This window comes from Astatotilapia calliptera, chromosome 4 (genome assembly GCF_964374335.1).
Source record: "Astatotilapia calliptera chromosome 4, fAstCal68.1, whole genome shotgun sequence".
NCBI classification, from domain to species: Eukaryota; Metazoa; Chordata; class Actinopteri; order Cichliformes; family Cichlidae; genus Astatotilapia; species Astatotilapia calliptera.
In genome coordinates, this window is record NC_137425.1 from 28,941,267 (window position 1) to 28,962,796 (window position 21,530).

The 21,530-nt window shown below is 41.5% G+C and overlaps 1 protein-coding gene and 1 pseudogene across 2 annotated transcripts; both read right to left on the bottom strand.

Annotated features, from left to right (window-relative positions):
* Positions 1 to 2,403: 2,403 nt before the first annotated feature.
* Positions 2,404 to 10,383, bottom strand: LOC145428601 (histone H1 pseudogene; annotated as a pseudogene). Its single transcript, XR_013908901.1, has one exon. The product of XR_013908901.1 is annotated as a histone H1 pseudogene (transcript).
* Positions 10,384 to 14,466: 4,083 nt separating this feature from the next.
* On the bottom strand, positions 14,467 to 21,256 carry atp5mc1 (ATP synthase membrane subunit c locus 1). Its single transcript, XM_080301025.1, has 5 exons — positions 20,835 to 21,256; positions 19,523 to 19,570; positions 18,973 to 19,053; positions 18,540 to 18,718; positions 14,467 to 14,874 (listed from the first exon to the last, which is right to left on the bottom strand). Exons 2-5 carry the CDS (start codon positions 19,559 to 19,561, stop codon positions 14,760 to 14,762), a joined length of 414 nt encoding a protein of 137 aa, XP_080157151.1. The 5' UTR covers positions 19,562 to 19,570; positions 20,835 to 21,256; the 3' UTR covers positions 14,467 to 14,759.
* Between the last annotated feature and the right edge of the window lie 274 nt (positions 21,257 to 21,530).

The following is a 21,530-nucleotide window of genomic DNA, read 5'->3' on the forward strand; positions in this document are numbered from 1 at the left end:
TGAGTTGAGTTAGATGTTGAGTTAGATGTTGAGCAAACCGACACTGAAACGTCGGTTTGCTTTGGCTCACACAGAAGACATCGCATTATATAGCTGTCCTTTTGTACTCCTTTAAAGCGAAACATGCTTTGCATATGCGGCCAAGGGTGTTTGTCCTGTTCAGTGTTAGCGGAGACGGTTGCCATTTTTTGATGTATTTCTTCTGTCCGTCTTTGGAAGTTGAAAGGCTTGGGCTACTTGGCCTGCCATTTTATATCTGGTCATGTGACCGCATGGCTACGTCTGATTGGTGAAAGAGTTACCGGTAGCTCCAGTGGCGGCATGATCCATAATTTATATTAGTAGTATTATCCAATGTGTGAAATTAATTATTTAAAAAAAAGTAACGAGTCGAATTTTGCAAATGTAGCGGAGTAAAAGTATCGTTTCTTCTTCACAAATGTACTCAAGTAAAAGTAAAAAGTATCATGCAAAAAAGGTACTTTAAAAGTACATTTTTTTTCCAAAACTTACTCAAGTAAATGTAACGGAGTAAATGTAGCTCGTTACTACCCACCTCTGCCAGTTCCACACCACTGAAGCTGCAGCATTTTTACAAACCACTTCTGGTTCATCCGTTTCATTCAACGATCCGCTTTCGCCCTCCTCATTCTCCGTCGCCGCCGGCACACTTTTCCCGCCATGTGCGTATGAAAACAAAGGCACAGCGCCTGGCGTTTTACCCAAATTCTATCGCGATATTTAATTTTCTTGTCGTTGCCCAACATTATACCGGTATTACCGTGAACGGTATGATATGGCCCAGTCCTAATGGGCAGCACATTGAACACATTTTATAAGTGGTCAGAAACTTGTAAATAATTTATGAAAGAATAAAGTTACATTGAAACCAAGCACACCATTGTTTTTCTTGTGACATTACCAATAAGTTTAATGTGTCACATGGCCCTCTTCCTATTTAAAAAACAAAAGTTGTATCCAAGATGGCCGACTTCTAAATGGCCCCCATGGTCACCACCCATCTTGAGGAGTTTGCCCCCTCACATATACTAATGTGCCACAAACAGGACTTTAATATCACCAACCATTCCCATGTTATTACGGTGTATCCATATAAATGGCCCACCCTGTAGAAAAGCGCTGTATAAGAATCAGTCCATTTACCTTCCCATCCTGATTCCCAAATCCTTTTTTAAATCTCTCGCTTCCTTAATAACCTCATTTATTTGAAATGGTAAACATCAATTTTGAGAAGAGCTCTTCTTCAAAGACTTAAGCTGGATCTCCAATCCACAAATATCAGGTGTATGTTGTAATGGAGACACTACTACCTTGAACCGTCATTGCCATTTAGTCTCATTCAAACAGGAAGATTTATTTACCTGCAACTTCAGGCTCATCACTTCCTCTTTCTTTGTCTTTATGGTAAATGGTAAATGGCCTGCATTTGTATAGCGCTTTTCTAGTCCCTAAGGACCCCAAAGCGCTTCACACTACATTCAGTCATTCACCCATTCACACACACATTCACACACTAGCGATGGCAAGCTACATTGTAGCCACAGCTGCCCTGGGGCGCACTGACAGAGGCGAGGCTCTCTTTACCTAGTAATAATAATAGTAATAGTAATAATAGCCATCATACTCTTAAAATTTGGTCTCAGGTTAGGAAGAGCCTTGGTCTGCGGGCTCACTTCTGGCACTCTAAGGGTCTCAAATCTTTTGTGCAATTATATGCAGATGGACAATTTGCAAGTTTTTCTCAATTATCTACCAAATTTGGAATTGCTACTGCTCAGTCATTATGTGCAGACTATGACAGTATAATTGTTCATTCTGCTGACTCATGACTGTGCAGCAATGCACAGTTCGAATCACATGATCAAGTCTGACGACTGTGGTGGGTCTCACCAGCAAGAGCGATGAATACAGAGAGGTGAACTGATGGAGGACCACAGACTATTGTAGATTCAACAATTTGTCTCTGAACGTGGACAAAACAAAAGAGATGATTGTCGACTTCAGGAGAGCACAGAGAGATCACTGTCTACTTAACATCGATGGACGCTCTGTGGAGGTCGTCAAGAGCACCAAATCCCTTGGTGTCCACCTGGTGGAGAACCTCTCCTGGTCCCTCAACCCCAGCTCCATAACTAAGAAGGCCCAGAGGTGTCATTACTTCCAGCGGAAGCTGAGAAAAGCCCATCTCCCAACACCCATTCTCATCACCTTCTACAGAGACACTGAGCAGCTGCATCACTGTCTGGTATGGTAACGGCACCGTATCAGATCGCAATACCCTACAATGGATAGTGAGTGATAGGTTTGTAGCATAAACCTATTCGCTGGAACGTTGAAGACAATATAATTACACTGCAAGCAAGACACAAGTAGGCAAAGTTCTTCATGTTACTCGTGCACGGGAGAGAACCGGACAACCGCTTGACTCCAGTTGGTCTCGTCCGTTCTCCCGTATCACTGTCCTTTTATTGAGGTTACATGAATATGCATAAGTTCATTAACATATGACATCTACATACACAAAGAGTACCTTGCCTGTGTGTGTGTGTGTGTGTGTGTGTGTGTGTGTGTGTGTGTGTGTGTGTGTGTGTGGGGGGGGGGGGGGGGGGACTGCTGATCAAAGGGTCAAACATCCTTGGTCAGGAAGAGGGTAGCCTCCCCCTCACCCTAGATGGTTCATCCTAGATAACACGGTGAGGAAGTCCTGCAGTTCATCTAAACAAAGAGCACTTAGACTAGAACAGACGCAACTACGTTAATCCTACCATAAAACAATAAGACACGGTATGACCTCTCATGCTCCCAAAGTGCTGTCTAATACACACAAAGTTTGCAGACTATCAAGGATCAAAACCTCTACCAATCTACAACTAATTACAAAACTCTAAGCATATATAAGTAAATATTTCTAAGCATAAATGACAATCAACAATACAAATCTAACATTTCCCCCCTTTTTGACCTTTATGCCTGAAAAGTTCCCAGGTATGAATACCTCATGTCTGACACTTTCAATGCAAACATTTTTATACTCAGCATATGTCAAATCACCCTAAATTACTGAAAAGGTACACAGTTCAACAAATGTATTAGCAGTTATCCCATTCATTGAGCTCATCTCATGGCAAACTGCATCTTACGAGCAAACAAAGAAATTGTTAATTTAATAGTGAAAATAAAAAAGTAACATTTTCAAAAACATCTCAGCTTGGTAATGCTTCCTCCAGGTGTGCACATCACATGTCTCTCTGCAGAGTGGTTTGAGTTCTGCAGGGCGTCATGAATGTCTCTTCCAGTTGTTTCCATCGTTGTCCATAGGACCAGAGTCCAAATGTATGTAGAATAAACATTCAAACATACCAGTTGGTTTTGTTGTTTGTCAACATGGTTCTCAGCTATTTCCAAAGCTGCAGACCTCTCAGCACTCTAGTTTTATGGCCTCCCATTACCTCACTTCAGGCCTTCGTCCTGTGAGGGGGATATTTATGACTCCTTCATTGTCCTTCATTGTCCATACTCTGCAGAAAACACCTCTGTGGAAAGGGTGAAGGGTTGTCTTACTGCTATTATGATCCCAGCAGCCTTCAGAGTGTCATCGTATGCACAGTACAGTGGCACAGCGTTAGGTGATGTTCATAGGAAACTGCTGTCATCACCACCATAGCTTCTGGTTCCTGTGCTTTTCACAGAATCATGATGTCATCCTCGAACTCCTTCTACGCTGTCGATGGAGCTTGGCACGCTCCTCATCCCCTGAGTGTTTATGTTCCAACGCTGCTGAAGGTTTAAGGCAGAGCACGTCGTACACCTTAGTTGTCTTCCTCAGCGTCAATATTGAATCTTTCATTGTATTTAAAATCTTGCTGTGGGAAGTCTCCTCTTGATTTCCTGGAAGCTTAGTAGCACAGCTCTCTGTGTGATGTCTGCTGTGCTGAAGATGATCTCTGATCCTCCTGAAGCCTCTCTCCCATCTTGTGGACGATCCTCTCCTCTATTTTGCAGGCAGTTTCATGGTCCTTGCTGTGGCTCCAAGGTCTGATCTCATGATGGGCCCCAACCAGCTTGACCTTTGACCTCAACCACTGCCTGGCTGTCAGCTATGCCTGGAATGGTTCACGCTTCTCACTGGGTCTCTGAAGATTTCTCAGGAGATTACTGCTGCACCTGTATTTCCTTGCTAAGAAGAAAAACTTCTATTTGGAGAGCATGTCAACAATCATCAAACCACATTCTTTAGTTCAGTGAACTTCACTTATAGGCCATCAAAGCCTCATCTGAACATGGATGCACCACTTGCATAGGTTTAATACTTGTAAATAAACGGCTAATCACACAAATCACTGCAACAATAATAGTAAACATTGTTTAATGTTAATCCTTGCACTCCACCTCTTGACGCATGGACATTCCCATGCATCAACTCACCAAACCTGGATCCCTGTCTTAAAGAAAAAGATTAGCTAGATCCTGTCCCAGGCAACATCAGGGCATCTCCTCCCCTGGAGCAGCACCACACTGGACCTATAATCCTGCAATGAAAATGTTAGTGTGCTTTGCATATTAAGTTTGCTTAACACCTGGCTCTCCCAGGAGCCTGCATACACACCATCATGGCCTGGAAAACAAAATCTGGAAGCAAAATCAAACTTCATACCTGTAAACAATTGTATCATAAGGACAAGAAGCATTCAACATCAGCAAGACAAGTGTCATGTGCAGGTTTTCTCAAATCAGTAAACTACAATTATTTTCATAAGTCGCCTCAGACATGGATCATCCCATGTACTCAGGCAACATTAATGTAATCGGTGACTGCTCTTAAGCAAAGTCACTCCACTTATATATTACTATGGGCTCAAAAGTGGCCAGCTAATGAGCCCATATCAAACTATCCCAGAAACACTGTATCTCTTATTTGTTTTACTCATGTCACTTGTCCGTTTCAGCTGAATCTTCCACAGCATTCTCAAAGAAACTAACATTAGCAATACACATTGACTGTAATCAGACAGAGGTCAGACACAGGTCAACAGGTTCCAGAGGTGCCATAAAAACACCATAAAGTCAACCCTAGCTGTGGAAAGAAGTAACACCAGTTCTCAACACAGGAAATTTCACACATGTTATTCACAATATCAAAGTAACCTTCACATTTTCCCATCAACACAATGCAACAGCATCACCACTCATAACCTGTAAACACAGTTTTCCTCACACATAAACCCAGAAATCCTGTAGTAGGAAAAAACATCAACCAGTTGTCCTGGTATAAATCGCATCATCAATTCACATGAAGAACTGGCATGCTGTAAGAAAAGAAAATGCAAATATTAGCGCTTGCGCAGGCGTATGCATACTTTGTCACAGTTATCTCTGTGAGCAACTCAAGCCTATGAATAACACACCTGATAAATGCACAGACACAGAAAATGGCATTTAAAAGGTTAAATCATCATGCAACCTCGAGTGTTGCTGTCATCTTTCTGCTCCTGTAAAAGGAAACACATGGGTTCATCTGCACCTTTGTCAGGTGGGGGTTAGCTTCACACAATCATGTTCAGTCAGTCAGTCAGTTATTTTAAAATTCTTACTCATTCACTCAGTGGTTCCTTCTTTTGCTAATTGTGGAAATTATCATCGCATTCGTTTCCACGCTCAGCAAAACGACGTTATTTCAAAAAGAAAAATAATTTAGACTGGATTTCCTCGTTGAATCCTTTTTGGGGGGGGACTCTCATTTCCTAATTGTCCCAAATAAGTGGCTTCCTCCTGAACCCATTTTAAATGTGGAGAAACTCACTTGCAACAATTTCCTTGACGACGTGTAACGCTTTTAATTCCCGACTTGCAGATCTGCTCAAAGAAAAGAAATTCACAAGCAAAAATCAGTGCTTGTTCAAAAATGAAAAATAAAAAATAACAGAGATTATCAAACCAAACTCTCAGTGCACTGTGAAAGTATCAAAATAAAAAGGCCTTGTTAAGTCATGACACAAACTCCTCATCATCTTCACAACCGGAGAAGAATCATCAGCTAGATTCACTCCAAACCAACCATCAACTGCACAACACACAACATAACCCTAATGTCATATTAGCTATGAGTTTAATCACCCGGTCTGTGCTCTTCACTCATTTAAGCCACAGATCTATTTTATTCAATTTTTCCTTTTTCCCTTCATCATAAAACATGTGACATGCTGTCATGCACTTCACAAAAGACGTTTGTTCTGATGTATTCAGAGTTGTGTATCTAAATACAGGATTCACTCGCACATCAAAACAGGAAACTCAGTGTTTTAGAGTCTCCACTCAACACACAACAACTCCAACACATCTCATTCACTCATACTAGAATTCAGTCACCTTTCATTAATCTAAAACCGATCAACTAATTTCCATATCAGCTATTAACCCACTAAGTTGACAGGACGGCAGAAAAGCATGTTCAAAATAGTATCACAAAAGACAATTTCCCTCATACAGTAAATTACATGTGCTGCCTCAATCAAGCAGGAAGCTTCTCCCAATTTACCATTTTAACAACTAAATTTATTGTCTGATCACTGGTTGGTCAAACCAGGATCTTTTTTCCCACAAAAGTTAAACTGTTGTCCTGCAACCTGGAGAGTCAATTTTTTGCATTGGATAAATTCAGTATTTAATAACAAGTGTCTGCTAAATTGACACTATTTTAACACTGATGAAAGATAACAAGCTAATTTTCATTGCATGGGTTTGTGTTATTAGGCAGGTCTAATGCATGTCTGTGGAGCTGCATCTCCAGCAGAGCATGTTCTTAAAGCTGCCTTTCCTACACACTTCTCTGCTATTATTTAATCATTTCTTAACTAATGTGCTATGAGTCTTCATGAGTCATTTTGTGTTTGGAATTGTTAGTAGGGTTAATGCATGTTCTGCTTGTGTGTGTGTGATTTTGTATATGTTTCTATTTTCGCAATGTTTCAGACTCCGTCTCAATTTTCCAACTTAAGCAGTCAGTTTTCTTTTCCCCAGGTTTGCTAACCCAAATTTTGATTTCCCACATTAAATAATTCCTATGTGTTCTCACCTAGTCTTCTCACTCTGTTGTCCTCTCACTCTTTTGTCCTCTCCCACTTCAACAGTCCCGGCAGTTCTCCTTCAGCTTTGTCCTGTCTAGTAGCTGAAGTGCTGCTGCTGCCTTCTTGGGCGACTTCTTAGCAGCTGCTGCCGGTTTCTTGGCTTTGGCCGCGGCGGGCTTCTTGGCTTTGCTCTCAGTAGCCTTGTTCATCTTGAAGGATCCGGAGGTCCTGGTGCCCTTGGTCTGCACCAGAGTGCCCTTCGCCACCAGGCTCTTGATGGCGGTCTTGACACGGGCCTTGTTCTTGTCCACATCGTAGCCTCCGGCAGCCAGAGCCTTCTTGAGAGCGGCCACAGACAGGCCGTTGCGCTCCTTGGAAGCGGCCACAGCTTTCACAATCAGCTCGCCCACGCTGAGGCCGACCTTCTTGGGCTTGGAAGTCATCGTCTTCTTCTTCTTGGCCTGAACCTCGGCGCAGGGCGCAGGGCGTGTTTATGATGGAGCCTTTCCCACCACAGCGCTGGCACGTTGAACGCATCATGAAGGGTCCATTTCTTTCATGTCGCTAGCCGCATGTGGCTTGCCCGAGTCACTCAGTCCTTTTTGAGCATTTCAACATGCTGCCGCCGCAGACCCTGGCCTCAGATCCAGCAAGTTTAGCGCGCTGATCTCCAAAAAAGTCCCGAAGGCCAGAAAGACGTCAAATAAGTGTCTCGTGCTGAGAACTCAAACAAAAACTCCTCTTCACGCTGCCATCTTGCTCGCCCCTCCGTGAAATTCAACCAATCAGACAGGAAGATGGGTTTGCTTTCTTCTTCTGCTGCTGTTTATCCACATTGCTGCTGCTTTGCTGGGACTTTTTGTGCTCAGGACTTGCTGCTGTCTCTTTATCATGTTATTGCTTTGGAGCTGCATTTCTTATCTTCAGGGAGGAGTGAGCTCGCTTGTGAGGTTGAGAAACACATGGCACTGTAAATAAGTCAGCCAGAAACTTGGCCTGCATGTTTCCAATGATGTTAAACTATAACTTTATTCCGACTGTTGCATGTGGAAAATTGATTCAGGTCTGCTTTTCACCTGAAAGTGACAAACTAAGACATGTTCATTATTATCATCACTGCTTAATCAACACACATCTCTCTCTCTCTCTCTCTGTCTGTGTTTGTGTGAACAATCCTTTCTTAAAAGCATAAAATGACATTGTAGTTGTTTTTCGGCTGATCAACACAAAACCTTTTTCCTATGATTATTTTTCATCTACAATATAAATTCTCTCTCTTTTTCACTCTTCTTTTTTTTTTTTTTTTAAATAGCTGGTGACCTGCAAAATCACCGCTCTCACTCACAATCAGAGGCAATCACTTTTGCACAGTGCACAAAAACACTGTGATGTCAGACACATTCACACTCACTTTTTCATCTGCATAAATAAACCATATGGCTGGAGATATGTGCCATGGTGATCCATAAGCATGATCACCAGTTTATTTAATTATTTTTAATCCAACAAAACAAATAAACAAAAACATGATGCTGATGCTACACACACACACGAGTCAAGGTGCAGAAAAACTGCTCATGGAAACGCTGCACACTCTCTGTTTCCCTCTCTTTGAGTAGTTCTCAGACAGCTCTTGATCTGATAATGTGTAGCTTGCTCATCAGCTCAAAAAACAAAAACAAAACTGCAACGCGACATCACACAGTAGTTGCATGCTCTGCCCACAGTGGCAAAGTCTTACACTTACATATTCAACACAGCTTCTCCATCATGTATTTTTAGATGTTTCATACAGGGTTGAGCATATTAGTTGTTTTCACAGATGTGCTCTATATCTCAACAATGGCTCATAACAAGACGACAGTCTTTCACACAGGTCAAGTGCCTCTATGCACTTCATGAGTTTAAATATTTACCTATATCACTTCACCTCACATGTCATTGTACTGAATTTAAGCAACCACAAGCTTAATGTAGATTACTTTTAACAACTATCCACCTCAATTAAATCTATGGTCTGGCACACAGGCTGCTGTCGATCAGGGCAAGCTAAAGAATAAACATTGTGTCAGCAAGGGGTGGGGGGAAAGCCATCCACCAGAGCATATCTTAAGTGCTGCTGATGTGGGCTGGCCTTCTCCACAGCTCTCCAAGGCTGGTGTGTTTTCTGAAAACTTCTAACATTTTAATCTCTTCCATTTATAAGCCTGCGATTAACCGCACGGCTCAGGTCCGCGTGACCGCGCTCGCGTGAACCCGCGCAGCTGTGGAGCCGTCGCTCTCTCTTTTTTTTACATAAATACTTTGTGCTGCCAGGAGCAAAGTCCAGCACAAACGTCTGTCTCCCTCCGACTCACTCTTGGTTGCTTAGAAACCCATGATAACAACAACAGTCGGTGTCACAGACCACATGTTCTGCTCCGCACACACAACAACAACAACAACGACGACGACAATGACAACAACACAAAATAGGCCTACTGTCCAGCACAATCTGGACCCCGCGGAACTTCTCAACACCCCACTGAGCGGTGGAGAACTCACTACAGCACCCCACACAGCGGTCTGTATTTCGCCCCACTAAGACGGCGAACCAAAAAAAGTTCGAACTGCGCAACTCTGCGACTTAATGCTTCTGTACAAAAAACCCTACTGAGCGGCCTTGTACATCGCCCCACTTAGACGGCGAATTTTAGCCCCACTGAGCGGCCACGGACAACGCCCCACTGAGCGGCGAAAACGTAATTTTAGCCCCACTAAGCGGCCACGGACAACGCCCCACTGAGCGGCGAAGACGTACAGTTATAGAGTTGGACTCTAAACTTACTCGGTGTTGCTTAGCGTGTAATATCAGCCTCGAATCCCGCCAATCGCCATTCATCGAGGAGAAAAGACATACAGCGAATCCACAGGAACTTCCTGGCTGACGTCAGTCTTTCAGCGTGCCTCTCCTCCCCTCGGTGAATGCGATTCCAGGGCTCCGGCATCGAAGGACCAATTAATGATAGGTTTGTAGCATAAACCTATTTGCTGGAACGTTGAAGACAATATAATTACACTGCAAGCAAGACACAAGTAGGCAAAGTTCTTCATGTTACTCGTGCACGGGAGAGAACCGGACAACCGCTTGACTCCAGTTGGTCTCGTCCGTTCTCCCGTATCACTGTCCTTTTATTGAGGTTACATGAATATGCATAAGTTCATTAACATATGACATCTACATACACAAAGAGTACCTTGCCTGTGTGTGTGTGTGTGTGTGTGTGTGTGTGTGTGTGTGTGTGTGTGTGTGTGTGTGTGTGTGTGGGGGGGGGGGGACTGCTGATCAAAGGATCAAAGATAACACGGTGAGGAAGTCCTGCAGTTCATCTAAACAAAGAGCACTTAGACTAGAACAGACGCAACTACGTTAATCCTACCATAAAACAATAAGACACGGTATGACCTCTCATGCTCCCAAAGTGCTGTCTAATACACACAAAGTTTGCAGACTATCAAGGATCAAAACCTCTACCAATCTACAACTAATTACAAAACTCTAAGCATATATAAGTAAATATTTCTAAGCATAAATGACAATCAACAATACAAATCTAACAGTGAGAACAGCTGAGTAAATCATTGGAGCCTCTCTTCCCTCCATCACAGACATCTGCAAAGCCACCAGCATTATGGAGGACCAAACACACCCCTCACACACACTCTTCACCCTGCTGCCTTCTGGAAAGAGGTACCGGAGCATTCAGGCCCTCACTGCTAGACTGCAAAACAGTTTCTTCCCCCGTCAGACTCCTGAACACTCAGTGACTGACACACACACACACCCTCATACACATCACTGCACAGTCTCTCTCACACACACACACACACACACACACACGCACACACACACCTTCAAACATCAAGTTACTTTTTGCACAATGTTCAGTCTTTTCGCACAACCCACTGTCATTGTTGCACTTTTCTTTTGCACTGTTGTGTCTGTATTGTTCTGTTCTGTCAGGTGTTGCACTATAATATGTTATATGTAGGGAGGAAACCATAACATGAAAATAATGTGAAAATTCTGAAGTACTCTGTTTTGTACATTGCACTAAAACTTTGTAAAGTTAAAAGTAAAAAGAATTTTTAAAGAATTTTCTCAGGTTATGTGAAGATACTTCAGAGAAAGTACTCTAAAGGTTACACACACCTAACCTCTAGAGGCCTTTCTCAGAAGGTTAGTGTTGGCTGGAAAATGTGATGGGACACTGGGACCCCTAATAACACACCAAAATGAAAACCACCGCTTGACAGTATCCTTCTCACAAATCCAAGATCCCTCACCAACAAGGTGGATAAACTAAGGCTGTAAATATCAACAAACAAGATGAGCTGGGACAACTGCATTCTGCTGTTAATGGAGACACTGTGATTAGCTTAACAGGCTACACAACAGTTCAACATGATAGGAGTAAGGCATCTGGTAGGAGCAAAGGAGGTGGGATATGCATATATATATATAAACAGATGATGCACCAGTGTAATTGTGATAAGTAGGCACTGCTCAGATGATTTGAGTGTGTTTATCAAATATAGACCCATAAATCTGCCACAGGAGTTTACTGTCATACTTCCTACTGCTGTAAATATACCACCAGATGCCAGTCCTAGTGCAGCCATTGGCCATCTTTATAACACCATCACCAAACAACAGAGTACATATCCTGAAGCTGTCCTCATCATATCTGGCACAAAACCAAGACAGCCTGCAGAATGCTCCTCATGGATGATAGCTCAGCTTTCAATACCATCCTCCCTCACAGACTTCATGAAGTTTGTGATTGACACCACAGTGGTTAGACTCATGTTTGGCCGGGGTGAATCCCCTTATAGGGATGAGCTGGAGCAGTTGTCTATTTGACATCTTCAAGACTAAGGAGTTAGTATAGATTTGAGGAAGAATGGGACAACCATACAGCCACTTTTCATCAGCAGGTAACTTGTGAGGATTCCTCCAGTGGTGACTCTTCAATAGAGGGCACCACTTGTGGAAATCTTTTGCGCAATTGATTGAACAATTTAGTGCTATTGAGACATTGTCACAGCACAGGCACTCTTGTCTTGAAGAATAGTCTTCTAGTACTACTGTAATACTTTAAAAACACATATCTGCACTGTAGATACCACACAAATATTTGTGTAATCACAGTCCCCTTAGACTTGTATACCTGCAGTTTTTTAATTGCAAAACTTTAAGAAATATGAGTGTTTGTGTTGATTTTAGATTTGCATTTATTTTTTTAAAATCTGCATGTTTTACAGGCACCCGTCTTCCTGACTGATCTGATTACATTACAAAGGTGATAAAGGCACAGCCGTGTCCGTAACGTAATAAGATTTACCCTGGTGCTGCTACTGGCCTTCTACTGCTACTACATTGAAAGCATACTCACCTTTTGTATGTGTGTGGTACAGCAGTTGCACTACAGCACAGAAAAGAAGGCACTTCAAAAAGGTTACCACCATTGCCTAAGGAAGTACCGGCCACCCCATCCCGACCTTGCAAGAACCTCTCAGTGTCTGACAAGGCAAAAAACATCAAGGACCCAACTCATCCAGGCTACTCCGTCGGAGCTCTTGCCCTCTGGCAGGAGCAAAACAGGAGGCAGGGACTAACAACTTTCTCCTCTAGGGCAGTAATGGCACTAAGTGCTCAATCGAACTATAACGTTGCTGCTCTGAGACTAGCTTTAGGCAAATATGCAATAGCAGTGTAATTGCTCTGTTATTTTGATGGAAGGAGTTATTATTGCAGAAAACTCAATATGATCCAATTCCATTGTTGTGCAAACAACAACAAAGATTCAGTGGTTGTGTATCCAATGCTTTGCTCTTGGTGATGTAAGGCTTGGGTGCAGCTGCCATTTCATGAAGCTCCCCATGCACGGTTCTTGATCCATCTGAAGGCCAAATTAAGTTTGGAGATCTGCAGCTATTGATTCTACAGAAAGTTGGTGACCTCTGCACACTAGATGCCTAAGCTTCCACTGACTCTGCCACAAAGTGGTAGGCCACACAAAAACAGCAGAGTTCCTGTTGTTCTCAATGGCTTCCACTTTGTTACAATGCAACCAGCGGTTAACTCCAGAATAATTAGTAACAAAGAAATATCACACCTAATTGTGGCACCAGAGGTGTCCTATCACGGTACCATGGTGGAATCAACTCTACTTGTGGTAGCAACCCATTCTTTGACAAATGTTTGTAGCAGCCCGCATGCTTGACTTTATACGCCCGAGTTCAATGATTTGGATCGGTGAGTGAATATTTTTGACAATATAGTGCGAGTACGATTGACATACAAGTCCACAAATAGTCGATGGAAATGGCAAGTGTTGCTGTTCATTCCCTTGAGGTAAAGGACTGCCTTGCCTTTTCAGTTATTTCTGTCCACAGGGCAGGTTATTGCTAGTACATTCATTTAATAGTTGAACGACTCAGAATTTTTTGGGTTGGCTCACTTCTTTTAAACACCATGAGCTAATGAAATAAAGCTGCCATAGACAAGTAAAATAATCACCTTTTATTTTACTATGTGATTGAGGACATAAAATTCTGAGATTATGCATTTTATTTTAATTTTACTCATTTAGTAACTATTTACTCAACTTTCCAGGTTGGCATAATTTTATCTGATAGGGTCACTCACATTTGGTAGTCAGACTTTAAGGACTGAGATGGATGAAATGTAATGACACTGTTGTATAACAAACTCCTTTTGAATCACTGATGCAAATAGCTACAGTGGTTCAAATCACGATAGAGCTGACTGTGCTTAAAGTTCAAGAAAACTTGCATTAAATCTTAAAATTTGATACATTTAAGGGTTGCTGAGGGAATCTTACCATGAGGGGTTTATAATTAAGAAGTTGATCGTACAAAGTTGGTTCCAACTTAAACCATGTGCCTTCTTTCATACCATAATGAAGAGATGTTGAGAAGGGAAAGGCACTGGGAATTGGCAGATGTAAACCAGAACCTCCACTCAGTAAGGTCAGAGGATGTGACATGATTTGACAACTGTTTAAGCATCCATGTCATTTTCAATCTAGCGTTGCTCTAATGGGCTGCATCATGGCTGTATGGACTCCTGTTAAGTCAGTGATTTCCATTTTTATTTTATATGTTGTTTCATTTTAAAACATATTTGACATTTTCTTCCCTATATGGTCATAATGTGTCAAGAGCCTAATAAAGTTGTATGAAATTAAACACTTTGACCCATGTACTGCAGACAGCTCTTTGAAAGTTGTGTGCTGCTGATGAAAGACATGAAATGCAAACAAATCCTGCATGACAGAGCATCATTCATCCTATAAAGAGCTGACACTTAGCAATATTAGATTAAACCCATTTATTTTTGAAGGACAGTGTCCCCCCCCCCCCCCCACCAAATGAAGCCTTATATCAAAAACAAATAACTGTAGGAACATAAAAATGTTAGACTTTAGGCTCAACCTCAGTTGTAAATATTTTCCTTTAATATTTTCTGTTGATTGGAATGGCCTGGGAGCTTGTTCAGAGTTCTGGTTCTGAGAAAGCCCTCTTCCCTTTGGAAGGAAGGTAGTGACAAAGCAAGGAAGTGGAGAACAAGGGGTTGAAGTGAAGGAGGTATTGGGTGCATTTCCAGGTTTACATGGCAAACAGAATTAGGAATGCCACCATCAGACAGAAGAGGCCCATAGCCTCAGATAGAGCAAAGCCTAGGATGGCGTAGGAGAAGAGCTGCTGCTTCAGGGAAGGGTTCCTGTGAAGGAGAGCAGACAGGTACAAGGATACATTCAGATTCTGTTCCATTACAACTAAATACATGTAGGTCATCTTGCAGGGTCACTTTTTTTTTTTTTTTACACCCCCTCGAACAACAGACCTGTAGTACCAATTTTAGCACAAAGTTTCACCATCTACAACAAGAAATGTACCAGTTACACTCTTTGCAACATTTCTGACAGATTTTGGTCTAAGAGCTTATAGTTATTTATGGAATTTTCAGGGGTTTTACTGTTAGTAATAAAATGGACCATTAATTTCACATTGACACATCTCAAAGTCTAGTTGGGGATCGTGTTAGTATGCCACTTTTAGCTTTTCTTCCTGCATTTAATGTTAACGACTGCAGTAATGTAGTTAATCCTGGTGGAAATGTATACACAGCCTTACCTACAAGACAAAAACTCCCTGATTCTGTCACCAGCAGAGTGATAATGCACCAACTAACATTTTAGTACAAAGTGCTTCAAGAACCCACTTTCCACATAAGCCCACAGATTTATGGGGGTTTTTTTGTTTTGTTTTTTCTTCCATCATGCAACTATTTATACTACAACCTGATTTTCAGTTTGTTCTGAGATCAAGAAGCAGCTCTCAGGCACATTTTCTTGGATGGGATTTCAAAAGTTCAATTTCCAGACTGATTTAACCCTCATAATGTCCTCCCGATTTCCATACACCTGTGGTCCTCAGGGGTCAAAAATGTCCCCACTTCATTTGAGTGTTTTTTTTAAAGTATAAATTGTCAATCAATTCAGTGTTACACCATAGTTTTACTTAAGACCAACACATTAACACAAAATTTACCCTACATTATACATTTTAGGGCCACCAGACCTTGTTTACATAAAGGTCTGGTGCCCACCAGAAAACACAATGTTTTCGAGTGGAAATAAACAAAATAAAATATTTAATTGTTTAGATAATTTTGACTAACTACAGAGTGCTGTATGTTGAACTTTAGTGAGAAAGTTTTTTTTGAACCATTTAAATTTTTTTTTTTTTTTAAATGGCAGCACATAATCACACCTGTGGTCCTCAGGGGTCAAAAATGTCCCCATCTGGTTTGATTGATACTTAATTAATATGAAGTGGATTTTTCCCCCACTTAATTAAAAATGGTAAATGGTAAATGGCCTGTATTTATATAGCGCTTTACTAGTCCCTAAGGACCCCAAAGCGCTTTACATATCCAGTCATCCACCCATTCACGCACACATTCACACACTGGTGATGGCAAGCTACATTGTAGCCACAGCCACCCTGGGGCACACTGACAGAGGCGAGGCTGCCGGACACTGGCGCCACCGGGCCCTCTGACCACCACCAGTAGGCAACGGGTGAAGTGTCTTGCCCAAGGACACAACGACCGAGACTGTCCAAGCCGGGGCTCAAACCGGCAACCTTCCGATTACAAGGCGAACTCCCAACTCTTGAGCCACGATCGCCCCACTTAATTCAAACATTTTGATACAATTTCTTTTATTCCATTTCAAATTTAAGTCTGATAAAAACATCATAAAAATGAATTTTTTCTTTGTTTTCGGTTAAAAAAATAAATTAAATCATCAGTTATTGTGATTATTGTTTCACAACCAGAGTCTGTTGCTTTAACAGATTATCACAGACGAGTTTATGTCAAAGTTAATTTAGAAAGCTGTTTTTAAACTACTTCAAGTTTTTTACTGGCAGCAAATAATCACATCTTTTGTCCTCTGGGCTCAAAAATGACCCCGTTTGCTTTGACCGTTTATAAAGCAACAAGTATAAAATAGCATCCATCTCTGTGTTTCAAGGTTTTATTCAACTTTATTCCAACTCATTACCTGACAGTTTTCTATATTTTGGCATGGTAGGACACCACGGCATGGGTCTGAGTGAAGGCAAACTTTCATGAGGACAAAGGCGTGTCCATATTTGACACAAGTGCAGGAGGAAACTCATGTTTATTCCTCTGCACTGGTTCCATCATGGACAGCATTCTTTTCTGCAGTTGCAGGCCTGCAATGTTAGGGACAACTCATGTGTCCTGGCTACAGGACAGACTGTTTGCCATTGTGCACTAGCATGTTCCATGTACAGCTGGACCTGGCATCATATACTGCCCATGGTTTTATCTCATAGTTCCCTGGTTTACTTGGGATGTTCTGTTGGAATGGACAGAGTCCTCTGAAGGGGACTTGGTGCTCATACAGTCACATCAGTACCAGGATCTCACATCACAGCAGGAGAAACACCCACTTGTTGCATACACCTCAAATGGGAGCACGTTTGTGTCATGAACGATCATCTATTGTGTCTTTATCAAGAAATATAACCTTTTTGTGCTTCTATGATTAATATTGTGTTAGTATGAAAACTTCTCTACCAGACTCAGGATGTCATAAACTGGCCGTAGCGACTCTACTGGATGCACGGCCGTAAGAATCAACATACCCACATATGCCCACAGCTGCATTTGATCCATTTTTCCTTCCTCTCTCATTGTCCCTCCTTTGTCATCGAGTTGGCTATAGAGCAGGTCCTCTGCTAATTCTGCTAAGCCCAGTCACTTTCTTTCCAAGCTCCTCAGACTACCATGTCCTGGATGCCTGAGAACCTACTTGAACATAGTTCAGATTCTTCATCCACTTCTGCAGGTGGGTGATGTGCTTTTTCAGAGCAAGGGTAGCATGTGCTCTAAAAATGGACAATATTTTCTTTATTTTCTAACCCTGGATCTTCCTGAACAGTGATTCTCCCTCCTCATTATACTAGAGGACAATATATGCTTTTGTCTTACTGGTCATTGCTTTGATGAGCATACTCTTATTTTACCATGTTGTGCAAAGTATGCAAATCTTCAGTGCAATGGAGGCTTGTGAGCATACTTTGTGTATGTATTATTGTAAGGTCTACCTTACAATACGAAGCACCTTGATGCGACTGTTATGATTTGGCGCAGTATAAATAAAATTTCATTGAATATAGAGCATCTGCCTCCTCATTGTGCTGCCTGTTGTTGTGACCAGTGCTTGACCCCACACATCAGTAATCCAAGATCAAAGAGGTTTGAAAGCAGTATGGTGTGAAAATACAGCTCCTTGCAACACTTTGTACTTCTGATCATTTTGTCCACGAGGACCACAGGTGTTATAAAATCCAATAAAAACCCCATAAATAAATCAAACTACTTAAAATTTATTCCAATCATGCATAGCATAGTATTGAATATCTTCTATTTTCAGACCATTTGATTAATAAAAACACATTTTTGATAGCAAAAGATTTCTTTAGAGGACAAAAATGACCCAAGGACAACACAAGGGTTTTAAAGAGAATTTAGCAAGCCAGCATATTCTGTCCATTATTAGTTTTATTCAATGGCTTGAAGCAATCAGCCATTAATAGTATGTGTTGCTGCTCATTTTAGTGAGAGAAATGAAGCATTCATATGTTGCTAGAGATGTAAAGACAGAGCGTTAGTCAGATGCTTAAAATGACTCTTCCAATGTCTGTCGATGCAAATAAGGAACTGATGACAGCTTGACCAGCTTTCAAGTCTTCAAATTAGTGAAGTTTTAAAACAGACACTACTGGTAGTCTCCCCTCCCCCCCCAAAACAACTATGCAACCCTTCAAGCTGATGCATAAAAACATTACCTGGCATAGCCAATGATAAGGCTGCCAAACACTGTTCCGATTCCAGCTCCAGAACCAGCCACACCAACTGTGGCAGCACCAGCACCAATGAACTTGGCAGCAGTGTCAATATCACAGGAAATGGTGCTGGTCCGGAAGGAGCGGGTCAGGACTGCAGATTGGCTGACTGGCAACAGGGCCTGGGTGAAGGCAAAAGAAAATGCATGTTTATGAGTATTACATTAACAATTTGAAACATTTGCAGCCTTTAACTAACAAACTGATTGCATCTAAACAAGATAAACAAGATCCTTGAAATTACTTTTGGAAACCACCACTCAGTGTAAAACTATTAAATTAGTTTTGAGTCATGTCACTCATCCCATAAGCACATCACAGTACTGATTTTACATGTTGCAAGTGAACAGTGCAGTGATTCAGTTAAAGTATTGACCTGTTGCTCCACTGTGCCTTCAGGTCTGTTGAAGAGAGAAACTGTGACTGGCCGTGTCAGGACTCTGGAACCCCCACGCAGCTGTAAGCAGACCAAAACATTACAAGTAAACAATCTGAGCAACCAAGAGAAGAACCAAGCACCGGGTTAAGTGATAATGAATATATTTGTGTTTAATTTAAAGCTCTTCACAGCATTTTCGAAACAGCACAAGTGTTATATTTTGGCGTGAACATCAACACGCAACAGCATGACTGGACTATGAAGCAAATCGCCCAACCCAGTTGGCACAGTGAGTTTTGCACTGTACATCAAGATGCCGTTAAAGGTTTTTAGCTGGCAATGCCACTGTTCAAGCTGCATGATTTGATCATATTATGTTAACACTACTTTCACATCCCTGTGGTAAAATATTCCAAGTAACTGATAAGTCTTTGCATGAAAATAAAACCAATTGAAACTTGAACGGTTTATGTTTCACCCCAAACAATTAAAACATGAATTAATGAAGAACATGATGATTTAACTATCACGTTATCAGGTAACATACCACAGCAGGAGAAGTGACAAACTTGGTGCAGAGATACATGGCTGGAATCTAGAGAGAAAAATTTTAAAGTTAGTGTTCCGACACATTCATTTCTAGATAGTGAGAAGGATTCAGTCCAAGGTGACACAGTATCTTCAGTTAGAGAAGGCAGAAGTGACCTTCAAAAACTTGGCAGGTATGCATTTAGGCAAGCCACAATTAATTTGGATATACAACAGTCATGGTGATGTGGGAAAGTGGATAAACATTTTTTTGGGGAAAGATGGGATTTAACAATGTTCATATTTGTTTCAAAGAATAAAAACCCCAAGAACTGACAAGGTATAGATCCCAGTTCTGCACCCTTTTACTTGCACATCTTGAAAGACATACTGTGGATAGTTTCCATGTGCAAAATTGATCTTGTAAGTTGTTTTTTTAAATTTAATAAAGGAAGAGCCATTTCAAATACAGGACGGGTATGATAGCAAAAACTGATGGGCTTGCTGTTGCCTGATGCACCTCATCTAATCCAATTTGAATGCTTACTATCAGGGTCAACTCTAAACAAACTAATAGATGTCCACTTACGTTGCACAACGAATGGCTTTGAGACAATTCAGGACATTTCTACTTACTGTGAACAGAGCCGTAATTTTTTATTTTTAAAGGCCAGTTTACTGAGGAAAAAAAACCAACAACTTAGTTTCAATCCTTTAAGTCCCCTGCTTAGACAGGGGTCTCAGGGGGGTTGAATTATTGTCCTAGAGCAGCACCGGAGCTAAGCTACTTAGCACACAGCCCTGAAGGTCAAAAGTGGACAGCAAGCAGGCACATAAGGCCAAGACGACAAGCACGGCGCACGACACTAAACCATTTCAAGCCAGGCTAAGATGCAGTGACAAAAGGTTATGTGACACCACTCGTGTCCACAGCGGCGTCCTTGCATGCGCGTACTGATTCAAAGCTCGGCAGGCCCAGACTGTCAGACACTTTACGTTTAGCTTCCTGTCATGGTAGCTTGTCCGCGATAAACCCGGCATAGGACCCGTTGCTTGAGTGGCGAAGCAACAACCACAGCAAAATTGACTCTTCATCTTAATACTAGCCTAAGTTCACGTATATGAATGCAGCTAAAAATACAATTCTGTCATTCATCAGAACCACATCATTCAATAAACGTCCTAGCATGCTAGCAATCCAATGCTACCACTAACAATTAGACATACGAACATAAGATATACTACGCCATTTAAATGCCAGAAAACAAAAATAATAAAACGCCTTAACTGAGTAGAGACGAAGTGTATGAAGTAATACAGGCAAATATTACCGGTTAGATACGGATTTCAGGGACTCCTGAATTAGTTGGTCTTGTGCACAGCTGCAGTCAAAAAAGGCAGGACGCGTTAAACCGTCACCTTGTCATTTATAAGCTTAGCGTCTACGTCCTAAACGCTCATTGGTCAGAAACATCCACTCTTCATTCATAACTGACCCAGCTTGTCAGGCTAGCTAGCCTATCAGATAGAGCTTTGTTGAACCACTAATGCTGTGACTGGCCGTTACTTTTAAGAAGGTGGGACCAAAGGAAACTTTATTATTTTACTGGACAATATTGCCGGGAATGTCGAATCTACGTGGAGCGATGTTTTAAAGCACATTCAATCCTATAAATATATATTATTTTTTGGAAAGTCCAGATCGCTTGAGTAAGTCAGGGTGCGTTCTATTCGTCCATTTTGCTTAGGAAACTTCTTTGACACGTGACCCGGAAGTATCTCTGTAGAGGCCATGATGCGTTCCGGATGAAGTCGGAATTCGTAATTTCCGAGTTCCCAGTCGGAAATGTGAGATGTTTCAATTCTCAAAAGCTAAGGAAATTAGGTTCACTGTTCCTTTATTACCTCACTGATTAAAGGATAGAAATAATAATAATTCACAATTCATCATAATTCATTTCGACCATTCATGAAAACATTTCAAATTCAAATTTTATTTGTCACGTACACAGTCATACACAGTACGA

Excerpts from the sequence above, each read along its gene's own strand:
- atp5mc1 (XM_080301025.1), bottom strand. The coding sequence starts at position 19,561 with ATGTATCTCTGCACCAAGTTTGTCACTTCTCCTGCTGTG. Across the intron at positions 18,719-18,972 it reads AAGGCACAGTGGAGCAACAG|GCCCTGTTGCCAGTCAGCCA; the intron begins GTCAATACTTTA and ends GCCTTCACCCAG. Across the intron at positions 14,875-18,539 it reads CTTATCATTGGCTATGCCAG|GAACCCTTCCCTGAAGCAGC; the intron begins GTAATGTTTTTA and ends TCTCCTTCACAG.